General features: G+C 44.8%; 1 protein-coding gene across 1 annotated transcript in view; it reads left to right on the top strand.

Annotated features, from left to right (window-relative positions):
• Positions 1-802: 802 nt before the first annotated feature.
• FRMPD2 (FERM and PDZ domain containing 2) overlaps positions 803-13,343 on the top strand; it is a gene marked incomplete at its 5' end in the record, with an annotated part of 94,217 nt that continues 81,676 nt past the window's right edge. The window contains 7 exons of the mRNA XM_084633008.1: positions 803-835; positions 1,997-2,120; positions 3,693-3,818; positions 7,578-7,662; positions 10,237-10,387; positions 12,272-12,343; positions 13,033-13,207. Of these exons, the coding sequence (XP_084489134.1) occupies positions 803-835; positions 1,997-2,120; positions 3,693-3,818; positions 7,578-7,662; positions 10,237-10,387; positions 12,272-12,343; positions 13,033-13,207 (766 nt within the window). The remainder of the gene's footprint in view (positions 836-1,996; positions 2,121-3,692; positions 3,819-7,577; positions 7,663-10,236; positions 10,388-12,271; positions 12,344-13,032; positions 13,208-13,343) is intronic.

The raw sequence follows: 13,343 nt of genomic DNA, 5'->3' as shown, positions 1-13,343 counted from the left end.
ATTCCAGCCCTAGTTCATGGAGCATTTTACAGTGTTTTATCTAAATGAGAGCTATTATTTACTATTATCTCCCTGTTGTCGCAGTCCCTTCAGCTGAGTGATCAGTTACACACCCTGCTACTAAAGCTGTGTGAAGATCTGCCTCATAAAAGACTTTCCCCAGAATCCATTTTGGAGGCGTGTGAAGTGCACCAGAAGGAATCTTCCTCTTCTCCTGCAAGTGTTTACATCCAGAGAATGGTCAAATGTGTGCTAGGAAGCATCACTGAGGTCAGTATCTCTTTTATTTCCCAGTAGTGACAATACTATAGTAGTCGTGGTTGGTTTTTTGGGGGGAAGTAGGGGGCAGGGAGTATGGACAGTAGGGTAGAATATTTTAGAGCAAGACAACCTGTAAAAAGTCAGTGATGGCTTGAAATGAACGACTCTTGTGCCATGGAAGAAGGTGCATGTACTTTCTTCAGTGCTTAGGTTGCATTTTTCTATTGGGCTTCTACATATTTTTGACACCATAGAAGCAAGGGGTGAATTTTTCCAAAAGCACCTGAAAAATCAATGGGATTTAGGCTCCTAAATCACAGAGGTAGGCAGTTTTGAAAATTATACCCAGATACTATTAAGTTTTAGGAATACAACGTATTGTCAACATTGGGATGCCATGGCCCTAATCCCAGGATTACAATATTACTACTCCTAGGATTCTCAGACATAAAAGCCCCAGCCCAGAGCATGGTGAAAACCTTGAATGCTGGATGACTTTTAAGACCAGCTAAATACCTTTAAAGCAACTGTGCTGTGGATTATGGGCTATATCCTGCTGGATTTACCCATCCAAGTAACCCCACTGTATTTCAAAGGGAATACTTGTGAGAGTAAAGGCGGGAGGATTTGGCCCAAATTTCCCAAAATCCCAGACTATGTGGCTGTCCTAGGGTTTACAAACCCCATCTGGGCATATGCAAAAGGGAGAGGAGCATCCTCCCCCCTTTCAGGCAACCAGGCTGACTACTTCCCAGCACAGCTGCCAGCACTGCCAACTATGGCAGCATGCAGCCACAGCTGGGACCAATAAGGAAAACAAGCCCTGCTATAAAGCAAGGAGAACAGAGTGAGACAGGGAAGCAGAAAGGCTTGGGGTAGCAGAGGGACAAGAGTCTCAGGCCAGGCTGACAGGGTGCTAAAGGAAGACTGCAAGCCCTGAAGTTTTAGAGCTGGTTGACTGATTTTTATGTTAGGTTGATGGATTGGGTTAATTTGAGATGAATAGAGGGAGATTAGTCAGGAGAATGCTGGGACCTCTGGGCATGTGGATGAGGCAAGGTTGCCTTCCCCCTACAATGTACCACCATGCATGGAGAGATACAAATCCAGTCTCCATGGGATCATTGCCCAGACTTCACGCTCCAGGCTAATGCCACAGTGATAGTAGCTTTTTCACAGGCTCTGAGACTCTACACTGGCCAATGGAACTGGCTTCACAAGGGAGGAGAGCAATCTGTCCCCTATATAAAGAGTTTCCACTTGCCACTCTGGTCTATGTCATTCTACAAGCTCAAAGACATCCTACCTATGTCAGGTACAATATCTGTGAGCTCCCTGCACCTCCCTTGGCATGGGGCTGGGCCATAAAGTCACAATCAAGCCTGAAAGGTGGTGGTATTAATAAATGAGCTTGATAAATTGTTTTCAAGAGTTTATGTTTTCAAGGAGCACTTTTGTTGACATTTTGACTGGCAAAAAATGGAAGAGAAAGTCAATGAGATTTTCAAATAAAATGCCCCCTGTTGTTTGATCAGCTATAATTAATAATTGTCCAGTAGTCCATTTGCAATTAGTTTATTTCCAACCCCAGTAGGAAGTATCATTTATTTAACACACACTCACATACAGTGTCACTGATGAGCCTAGACCAAGCTGAGGGCAAGAGGCACTTCCTCATGAAGGTTTGAAGTCCCCTGGTCTACTGACATTGACTTGCAGTGCAATTGGTTTGCAGGTAGAAGAGGTAGCCACTGAAGACAGCCAGCTGAACAGAAGCCATGTGATAAGGAAAAGGCTGCACGAGAAAGCATCTGACAGCTCAGCATTGCCCTCCCAGCTGAATTTTCATCAAGGTAAAGGCTTCTGGTTTACACTGCACTTCTCAGAGGGTCTCCTGGGCCAGGTGAATTGTTTCAAATTGTGTTGGGCCAACTATATGTAGAATTGAATATGTTATTTATTGCTTTACCTCTGAATGAGCGTATGATGGAGAAAAATCTGTGACAACTCGGCAAGACTTCCAGGGCTTACAAGTTCAAAGGACTGTGATCTGAAGGCTATGGAGCAATGTTAAGTGATCAGCATGCATATATTTGACTCCTTAGAATGGTCTGCATGAAAGACACTATACCAAAAAAAAGTGTTTTGGTATTCTATGTATCCAACTGAATGCTCAAAGGTGAAGAATAGTTTTCCCTGAATCCATGCTCAGGAGCATTTCAAGAGCATAATCACATCTTTCCTTCTTGAATAGCCCAGTAAAGGTCAGCATACAATTACATCTTCCTTTCAAAAAGATTTTTTTACTCCTAGAGAGGTTTTAAGAAACAAGGCCAAATTCTGCTCATCATACCCATGTAGGCAGCCATACTGTAGCCAACTAGACAACCCACCTGAGAAAGGCGAGTGGGATTCATCCTTTTGGATCCCTGGTCAGAATGTACGCAGCAATCCATCCTGACTTCATGGTTCACTTTAACTGAACTTCAAGATGTTATTGTCCCTCTAGGTAAAACTCTGCTGCAAGATAAATATTGACTTCGGCTTCATATCCTTTTGTTTCCTCTCAGGTCAATAAATCTTGATGTTCACCTCAGCAGAAGTTAATATCAGTGTATTTCTGTCTTGGTTTTGCCCCCAATTCAGCAAGGTCTTATGCACAACATATGAGTAGCCTTGTCTCTATTCAACAAATCATGTGAGCAATGCGTATGTCTCATTGACTTAGGAATTAAGCACATGCTTAAAGTTAAACACTTGCTTGAATGCTTTGCTAAATCGGTACCTTCGTTATTTTAAAGCGTGGGACATTCGGGGTGCATTTTCTATTGAGGGTGCATTTCATTGAATATTTTTCTGCTTTGAAAATTACCACCCCAAGTTGTAAGGCCTGGGAAAAGGATGGGAGTAGGATATAATAGAAGCAAAGAGTGGCTGAAACTTTGTGATGTTTTAGGTCATCATTCTTGGGGAATTGCTGCAGTTGCACTGTATGGTGGATCTGTGTCTTGGCACTCAATATGGAGCACTCCTGAAGGAGATAGCTGGGGTCTCTCAGACGTGTGACTTTGGAGGACAGAAGTAGCTAGAACTTGTTCCTTGGCTACTTGAAGCTTCCTGACACTTTTCAATTAAAATGTGACGGAAATAACGTGTACATTAGACTCATGTTGGCCGGGATTGCTGAAGGGACTGCATTCTGTCAGAGTAGGGCTCTAAAAAGTACAAGGGAGCAGAAGCAGCTCTGCCAAAGGCTGGTGAATGCCTTCCTGAGGGAAGTGAAAAGCACTCAAGACATTCAACAGCAAAGAAGACTTGATCAAAGTGAGCCAAGACCAAGCGATAGCTAAGTGGACACTCGGATACTGCTATTTTAGAATCAAAACAGAATATGGTGATTTACCAGGCTTCTGTTCTGTTTCCAAACACAGGGGCCAAGTTACTGAATTATAGTCGGTCGGCAGAGGATTACAGACAACTTTCTGTGGATTATTGTGACTCCAGCAGCATTTCGGAGAGCACATCTTTGACATTGTCAAACAGGGGCCGCAGGAGAGGTAGAGTTTTACTTTGAAATGGTTACTATGATTTATCCTTGCAGTAGGTCAACTCCAGACTGACTTCCAGCTTTCCTTCTGTGCAGAAATTGGAAAAGGTATTGAATGGTCAATGTTGTGCCAGCAAACATGCAAATACAAGTTGGCTGATCCTGAAATTTTATTGAAACCACTTTGCTGGTTCTGTTTTGTGTGTGGTGGTGTAGGGGGAGCTACGTGTGTAAAAGGCAATTGAAATAGTAGAAGTAAACTGATCCAAAACCACACTCCAGAGCACAGGGGACTAGTGTCTCGGAGAGGTCCTTCCCAGCCTGACTGATGACAAACTTCTCTGGATTGTAGTGGGTTTTTGGGGGAGGGGGTCCGGTGGCACAGCTCTCCTTTCCATGCAGCATTGCAATCAGATTTGTTAATTAGCAGTGGGCAGAGAGAGAGTGGATGAGCTGAGGCAGGCAGGTAGGAGGGGGGCGGCCCACTGAAATTTTGCCTTAGACAACAGATTGTCTTGAGTGGGGCTGGGAGTGGGAGAAGGCATCGGGGTAGCACTGAGGCCCATAGGGTAGCCCGAGGGATCTGCCCATAATTAGACAGGCCCCAGACTGTCTAACTTGGTCCAGGAGCTATTACAGCTCCCAGAGCAGCCCAGGTCTGGGAGAATATAAAGAGGTTTTAATGCCCCCTTTATCCCACTCCCACTCCTTGGGGGCTGCAAGTTCTGGGCTGCACCTGTAAGATGCACAGCACAGAAACCACCCCTTGCCTCATCACCAAGGGGGAAAAAAGATCTTTCCTTCCTATAAGAGAGGTGGATACTTAAAGCTCCAAAACTGTAGTCAATATAAACCTACAACAGACCATGGATGCTTCAGTGTGCATGCAACTCCTGCTGATTTTTGTGGGAGCCACTACTTACTGAGGTGCTTGAATGTAGATTTAGGGGCTAGCCCCTTTCTGAAAATCTTGGCCGTAATGCTCAGAACCAAGGGCTGAGTCCTGTGGGATGGCGTACAGTCAGTTCCTGTTGAGTCAGTGGCAGTTGAGGGTGCTCAGCACTTTGTAGGAGAGGGCCCTAAAAGCACAGTATATTAAGTAACACAAGTAGACTCGGAGAGTTTGCTCACCGTAGCTGTCCTTTCCCAGGATAATATATCCGAAAAAGACATTCTCCTCCCCATGGGGCTATTACAGTCCAGGAAAAGACCACCATGATCAAGGGAGATCCATATCCTCAGTGATCTTTGCTAGTATTCTAGCCTGTACTCTGGAAGCTCATTTGCATTTAAAAATTCATTGTTTCATGTGAAGCAACTTCTTCGAGAGCCACGTGCTAGTCTTAAATCAGGAATATAGGACTGGATGGGACTTCCTGGGTCACCGAGTTCAATCACAAACAACCCCATCATATAATCCCATTCATAAATTTAACTCATTTTCTGATGGCTCTTGATAAATTGTTTCTCCCCACTGCTCCTACTGGAAGGCTGTTGCAGAACAAGGAATGGGCTTGATTTCTGCTAAAAGCATGGCATCGAGGCCTGTGAATTAATCAGGTTGTCCCAATCGGATGATGAAAAGCTAAGGGTATTTGAAGTGCTTGTCAAAGAATACATTCAGGTAACTTGTCCTGGGCGAGTGGGAGAGTAGAGACTTGCAAGGCTGTCTTATCAGAAAGGAGTGTAAACATTTGCTCTCCTGAGAACCGCAGCCGGTGTACATGGACACAGCTATGTTGACTTCAATGAGCCTAAGTTAACTGATATCAGAGGAGGATCTGGCCTTGATATCAGGCATGTCTCTCAGCCTCTCATTTCTCACTGCCAGCACCGTCGCCTCCAGAGTCACCCAAAGAGCCTGACTTTGCAATACTGCCATCTGCTGTTTGAGAAAATACACTTCGATTTCTTTTAGTCTATTTATAGTTACATATTTGTTTGTTTTTGCATATGCCATTGTTGCTGTTCACCAGGCTTATGTTTAAACTATTAATTTTCTTAATATTTTAGCTCCAAATGTCCAAACATGTTTAAAACGGTATGACCTGTCTTGTGAGAGATTGGCTCAGATTTTCATTAGAAAAGCATCTTTGGGCTAATGCCTTGTGGTCTGCAATCAGTCACTTGTCACTATGGATCCTATGTCAATTACCCTACTGCACCTGGGTTTCCACAAGATTTTAATAGTTAGTATTGTGTATCAAGGGACCAGGAATCACACTGTAAGAAAAGACCCACAGCCTGCTGGCCCAGGTCAGCTACCTCCGACTCCAGGGGCTCAGACTACAGGGCTATTAAACAGTATTGTAGGCCTTCAGACTTTGGCTGGAGCCCAGGCTCTGAGACCCTGCAAGGGGGCCTGAGCCTGAAGGTCTACACTGCTATTTTTAGCCCAGCAGCCCAAGTCCCACAATGCTGAGTTAGCTGACCCAGGCTCTGAGTCTTGGTGCCAAGGGGTTTTTTATTGCAGTGTAGAGGTACCCACAGAGTTTGTGTCTGGATTCAGAGCCAAACTTCCCCAAAGTTTGTGGCTATTCAGCTTTATTTATTTAACATAAGTTAACTGTAGATTTCCTAGTTACTGCGTTTTTTTTAATGCCTTTATTGGAATCCAACACTGTATTTTTGTGTTGCCATTTAGAAAGAGGCCTCAATAATAATACTCATTTCTGGCTCTGCACCTGACTTTAGCTCCCCCATAATTGGAGGGAATTAGACCCCACTCATCTCTAGCTCATTTCCATTTGCAAATCACTCCCCAACAAACCCTGGTTTCTGTGCTTGTATTAGTTATTCAGAAGTATTCACCAAATTGTTTCTGCAAATTATTGGCCAAATATCCTGCAAACAGTTCACTTCAGCTGTTTTGTATTGCTGGGGTGTGATTGGCGACCTATGTCACATAATATTGTTTCTCTTTCTTGATCGGATGACTGGAAAACGTTTAAACAGAAGAATAAGGACTATCAGTGGAATAATAAATGCTCCTGTTTGCACACAAGATCCTAATATTCACGCAAATATAGGGATTCACACACAAACAGCCATTCCCCCAAATTCATTCATCTGAACGTCCATGAATAGTGAATAACAAGGGCTTCAGATATGGCTGAACTAGACAACCAGTCCCAATATGAAGGATTAGTCACGGACGCTCTTAATGCAGTGTTCAACCAGCTCTGTCGTGCAGTCATTTATTATGTCCCCCAAACAAGGATACAGGACAGACAGTCCAAATCTTCTCCCTGCCATATTGTCCCAGGATCTAATGCTGTGCGCACCTCAGGGGAGGCGGAACTGGGGGGCAGTTGGGGCTAGTGTCCTCGCAATGGAAATATTGGGGAGGGGGACAGATCTATCTTTCCACCATATGTGTTGTTCTGCTGCATTCTGGGAACGAATACATGCACTAGGTAGGAGGGTGATAGAAGTGAGAGCTGGACGTGGAGGGGCTGGAGCAGCCACCATAGTGCCTGTGATTGGGCCGGGGAGCAGGTGGGAACTGGGGTCACTGGACTGGAGCTGGGAGCAGCTACACCTGGTGGCTGGCAAAAGTGAGACATGAACTGCCAGGACCCCTTTCCCAGCCTGGAGCCGGCTGTCCCATCCCACTGAGTCTCAGAAGCTCCCCTCCTCGCTCCCCAGGCAGAGCACCCACCCCTACTCCCCCTCCCATCCCTCTGCCTCCCTATGTAAAGCAAGCTTTTGCCACCTTTGGTGCTGCTTCAGTGACAGTGATTGTGATATTCCCTTGATTTAACGTTAGGGAGAGCTCCGCAGGCACAGCGGGCGTGGGACCCAAACCTGAATGGGTCGAGGACACACAGTAGCTACAAGCTCTTCATTAACAGGTAATCAGTAAAGTTTTTGTCCTTAAAAGATGGACTTTTTTATGACTGCGGGAGGCACAAGGGATCTAGTGTGCCAGTGCTCTGATGTGAAACTACAGGGAGCAACTGGATCCGTTAGCCATCAGGTAGCAGACACTGTTCATCTAGAGCCAAATCCTGAAGACTTCACTGCACTCTTGCTCAGTCCTTCCTCAGAGAAAACCTCTCATTCCCTTCAGGGAGTGTTTTCCTGAATAAGGGCGAAGAGAAAATGGAGCAAAGACTTCAGGTTTGGGCCCCCAGCTTGTGCTGATGGTCTTGTATGAGAGGTCTGATTTATAAGAGACGGGCCCTGATAGGCCGAGTTTGCACTACATGGTTTTCAGAGTAATGTTTAGCTTTTCCTATAGGTTCTCAGACTGAGTCACTATTTCAACCCCCCTAGCTCACTAAAGAGTTAAAGGTAACCGACGGATGCCACCAGCAGAAAGCTATAGGGCTTGTCTCTACTTGTGGGATAGGCCTTGATTCAGCCATGGGTGACCAGCAGCCAGTTGTGACTGCTCCAGTGCAAACCCCAAGTTAAACCAGGGACGCTGTGATTTGCATCACTGGAGTGAATTCCTTTTTGAAAACAGGGTAGGCTGCACCTCTGCCTATCATGGGATGTCTAAATCAGGGGGCTAGCATGCTGCAGCTGCAGTTGGGGCTAATCCAAGTGTAGACAAGGCCTAAGAATGGTTAGCCTCTGAGCATCACAAAGACCAGAATCCCCTATTTATGTACCCCTTAATCCATGATAGGTACCCCAGTTAAGCAGAATTCTTGTCCCAGTTAAACAGGAGTTCCTGCCATCAAGCATGATTGATTTAATTCAGACCCAGGGGAAGTGTTGCATTTAGATTTCTCCATTAACCATGTCCTGAGTAAACTGATTGAACTTCCTATTAAACAGCCAACAGTTAACCACAATTACCAGGGTTGTGAACTACTCCGTGTTCCCCCATACATACAATGAGAAATCAATGCAGTGCATGCCCCAGGACAGCAATGTTTTTTGTGGGGAATTGGTATCATGTATCCACACACTTCATGTGGAGGTGATAGTCACATGTTAAATTGATCAGTGTATTTATCATGTGCTTTTTGAGCATCTCACTGGCCCTCTGCCCAATCAACCGTCCCTGTCAGGGCGGTCCAAGTCAACATGCTGACACTTTTGTTGTTAACTCTGTCTGCCAGAGAAGTGTTTTCTCCTTCTCTGCCCAAAGGTGAAATCACTTCACAAATTACTATGGTGTAAGGTCCAGGGCCAGGATGGGCAATATAGAGTCCTGGGCGCATGACGGGTTTATGATCTATTACTCTAATCCTGAAGGCCCATCGGCGTGTGTTTTAACTTTACCACATTGACTTCAGTGAGACTACTCAGCATATTCAAATGAAGCGTGCCTGCGAGTGTATGCAGAATTGGAGCCTGTACATAAAAATGTCACAGCTTTGAAGTCTGATATCTCACCCCGTGCAGGACGAGAAATGGCAGCCTTCTCCTATGGGCAAGGAGATACTCTCATCTTCCCACTGGACCCACTATGCTTGGCACTGGGCTTCAAACTCATGACATTTTTATGTCTAGAAAAGCTATTTTAGGTCATCGGTTTTAATTTTTCTCTCCCTCTGAGGCTCGACTGATGGTAAAAAAGATATTTACCAGGCAGCAAGATACAACAAATATTCTCAGGGAAACATTTAGAAACCTTCAAAACATCTCTCAAATAGATTTGCTGTAATACACGTGGTATATACAGAATATATGATAGTGTGGTGGGTACAGAAGTTTGGAATGACTGGCATAACTCACTCACCATTTGTTAATAACACAACTAACCCAAACTAATGCCAGCAAAACCTTCATACCTGCAGCTCGCCATTGTCCATTCCCTATATATAACAGTGTATATGCAGTATAGATATCTGCTAAGCATACATTTGTCTGTCAGTGTGGACGACATCAGTGTTTTAACATCAGTATGGTGTCATTATCTGAACCTTGATTCTCCACAGCACTCAATATTTGTTAATTACACCAACAATCCCCTTGATTGTCTGAAACCTCAATTATTTGATTAGATTCAATGACTCCCATCCTGAAAATAGCCTATAGAAAGTAATGAAGAATGGTATCTTTCCCCAGTTGTTTTTTAATCACCCTGTAGAATTTAATAGAAAATGTCATCCTTGCTGTAGTAGATTTCTCAAGGATAATTCAAACAACCTGCTGCCAAATCCTCTGCTGATGTAAATTGGCAATAGCTTCACTGACTTTGGTGGGGCTATGCTGATTTCCAGAAACTGAGGATCTGGCCCAGGCAGTATAGAAAGGAACACATCCTCTGTTTAAATCCTGTAGAGTTTTAGATTAATTTCTGTAGAACCTTCATAGTTTCATCCATATAACACTTTTCTGTGGGGGTCATGCCATGTAGATCATGGAGATTGTCCTTTACTGCATAAGACAGTGTCACTCAAAGACTTTTAAACTCTCTGTCTATTACTTTGGATATGCAATCCGAAATACTGTTCACTCCTTTGAAGATCAGCAAGTGCTGTGGATGAAATCCCTGCTGGGGCTCAGAAGAATAACAAGTCCAACCTTCTGAGTTTAGGCTCTACCTTCTCGGTGTCTGCCAAGGACTCGTTAGCAGCTGCTGCTTCGCTGAAGTGCTTGTTTCAAAGGAAAGAAAAGGTGACTAGTGAAAATGAGTGCACTGATTGCAAAATGTAAAGCCCGCACAGATACCTGCCCCCCAACGGTGTAGGGTCTATTGGATAGCTGACTCAGCTCATCAGAATGGCCTTCCATAATGGCCGAGCCCAGAAGGGGCACCGCAGGATCTGGGTGTGATAAAGAGCTCAGTCCGGCAGTCAGATTCCCAGAGACGTCAATGGGAGCTTTGTCTGCATAAGGACTAGGAGCTGTAGGACTGAACCCTAAAAGGTCAACTTTCCCTCTTGGGGTTCTAGTCATGCTTTCTGTGACCAGTAATGCATACTAAGGGGTGTTTCCATCAGTCACCTTAGCTGTGCCTTCAACACATCAGAGAAGGGCGGTATCCAAAGCCCATTGCAGTCAATAGGGATCAAAGAGCTTTAGAACAATCCCATGTTGCTCTTCTTTTACAATATACACCCAGGCAGAAGGCAAAGCATAGAAGTTAACACACTGATGGGATAGTGGGGTGAGCTTGGAGCTATTGGTAGTGCCAGCATTAAGATGTTGTATAACCTGTGGCTACGAATGTCCTGTCTGTAAAATGGGGGTGGTGATACTTGCTTAGCAGTCTGAGCATAGAAGCCAAGGAATAAATGATCCATCAGGATTTAATTCCCCTTTCATCCTCAGCTGTGGTTGATGGTGGTATCCTTGTGCTACGGAGAGCAGAGGAGGTCAGCCTCCAGAACTGTCAATCGCCCAGCTGCATGTACACACAGAGAGAGGAGCCTTTCGCTATTTTAATTTGGGTGGATTTGTTTGCATAACGCTGCAGCAAAAATCTGGCAAGCAGATTTCTGTGGAGCTGGGAAATATACTTCTCTTTTAGGTCTCCTTTGCAGGTCACTTTATTTCTTTCATGCCAAGCCCAGTCTTCAGTCTTCCTCTAAGCGACTCAAGCTTGTGGCTGCTTGCGTCGCCCCTTGGGCTGCTGCTGTGGTCCTCTTTCTTCTGTCTTTCAAATCAGTGCTGCTGCTCCCAGAGAATTCAAATTCCCTCCTGTCTTGGGCCTGAGCAGTGGCAGGGCTTTGAAGATCAAGAGCCACCCGTGTCAGCACTTGGAGCTTGTTAGAGAGAGAAAAATAATTGTTCTTCAGGGGAATTTAGATTTTAATAGTGTTACCTTTTTTGTGTGTGGTCAGATTCGTAATTGGAATCCAATAATCGCACAATAAAACACTTTGCAAGAGAAAAGCAAGCTATTATTTATCTACTGTTTATATTACAGTAGCACCTCAGAGCCCCCAGTCATGAACCGGCCCCCAGTGCACTGGGTGCTGTCCATACGCAGCACAAAAAGATCGTCTCTGCCCCAAACAGCTGACAGTATAAGTATAAAACAATAGTGAAGGAAAGATAGAAAATCTATTGTGCTTCTCTGGATAGTTCTATAGAGTCAGAGGGATTGTTTGATAATCCCAATCCTGGAATTGTTTAACAATACCCAGTACACTCAAACAGGTCACTCCTAAGCCCCTGCACCGCTCTAGCATGACTCTCTGCCAGGGAATGCCCAGGAGTGGGGGACTCAGGGCTGCCTAAGCTGGTCCCACCCCTTTTGGCCGCTGGAGAAGTGTAAAGGGTAGGGCTCAGCAGGGCTTTCCCAGCCTACAAACAATTTTGAGAATTCAAAAACTTTCCATTTCTGCAGCAGGTTGAAACTGGAGCTTTTTTGTGCAAAATGAGGGAGCAAGCTGCTCCCTGCTATAGCCAATAGCCTGGAGGTCAGGGACTTACCTGCAATGTAGAAAAGCCAGGTTCATATCCCTGCTTTGCTGGGTGTATGTAGAGAGAGAGCTGGGATCTTCATAATATGAATGAATCATTTTATTAACTTTCTAAATTGCTTCTTCCCAGTTTTCAGGGCCAGAATTTATCATTCTGTCCAGTGAACCACCAGTGACCTTACAACTGCCTGGATCCATCATGGTAAATATAATGTTTGGAATTTTGGCCTGATCTGGTGACTCTTAAATTAAATCTCCATGCTAACCTGTAAGACCTGCCTTTAATTCCCAGGCCAGTATTCCCTGTGATGAGAGTCCTATAGAGATAGCATAATGAGACCCTAAAGACAGGTGAGCACCTCACATTGCTACGTCCTGTGGTTAGAGTGAAACTGATGGAGCATCCATCAAGCCTCAGTTAGGGAAAGCCATTCTGATGCAAAACTTTGGGGAGGTGGATAGATGTCCTCTGAGATTACCCAGCACATCATGTACACTATGCTGCCTATGCTAAAGCAGTGAACACCTGTAGTGTACTTCCCAGACAAAAAACTTCATTAAGCTGGAGCTAAAGCTGAGAGTGCATAGCAGGGATGTTGTGGTAAAAATCCTGACAGGAATATCAGTGTTATGAAATAAACAAGTACTGGAAACCCAGGTCCAACTTGAAAGAACCCCAGACGCTGTCTGGAAATGGTTGGTTGTGTGCCTGGGGACTCCATACATTTTCGAAAAGTTTACAATGCTTGTGACATGACTAGGCAGCAGCAGGCCTTGCAGCTGATTCCTGTCGGCTGGCCATGGGACCAGGAGACCCAGAGACCAGGAATCTGGCAGGTGTTTCTGCATGAACACGGCACTCATTCTCAACTCTCTGGTTTGTGTTTTCAGACTAAAAAAGGGAAATCCTATTTGTCTCAAAGGGACCTCAATGTGATTCTGCTCAGCGGGCAGTGCCTCGAGGTGAAATGTGACATCAAATCGAAGGTGAGAGATGTCTTCAATACAGCCATGGCCTACGCGAACCTGGTGGAACATTTCTACTTCGGCTTAGCTTACCTGAAAGGTACATGGCCATGTCTAGTGGCTGCACAGTGGCTCATGACTATAGGAGTCATGCTAATCTGTACTGATGAGTGTGAGTGGAACCTTTTGAGATCCTCAGGTGGAAGGCATTTTAGAAGTTCAGTTTCAAACAGGAT

This window comes from Lepidochelys olivacea (genome assembly GCF_965140295.1).
Source record: "Lepidochelys olivacea isolate rLepOli2 genome assembly, chromosome: 7".
Lineage (NCBI taxonomy): Eukaryota > Metazoa > Chordata > Testudines > Cheloniidae > Lepidochelys > Lepidochelys olivacea.
The sequence above is the reverse complement of the archived record's forward strand: the minus strand, read 5'-3'. Positions and strand labels throughout refer to the sequence as shown.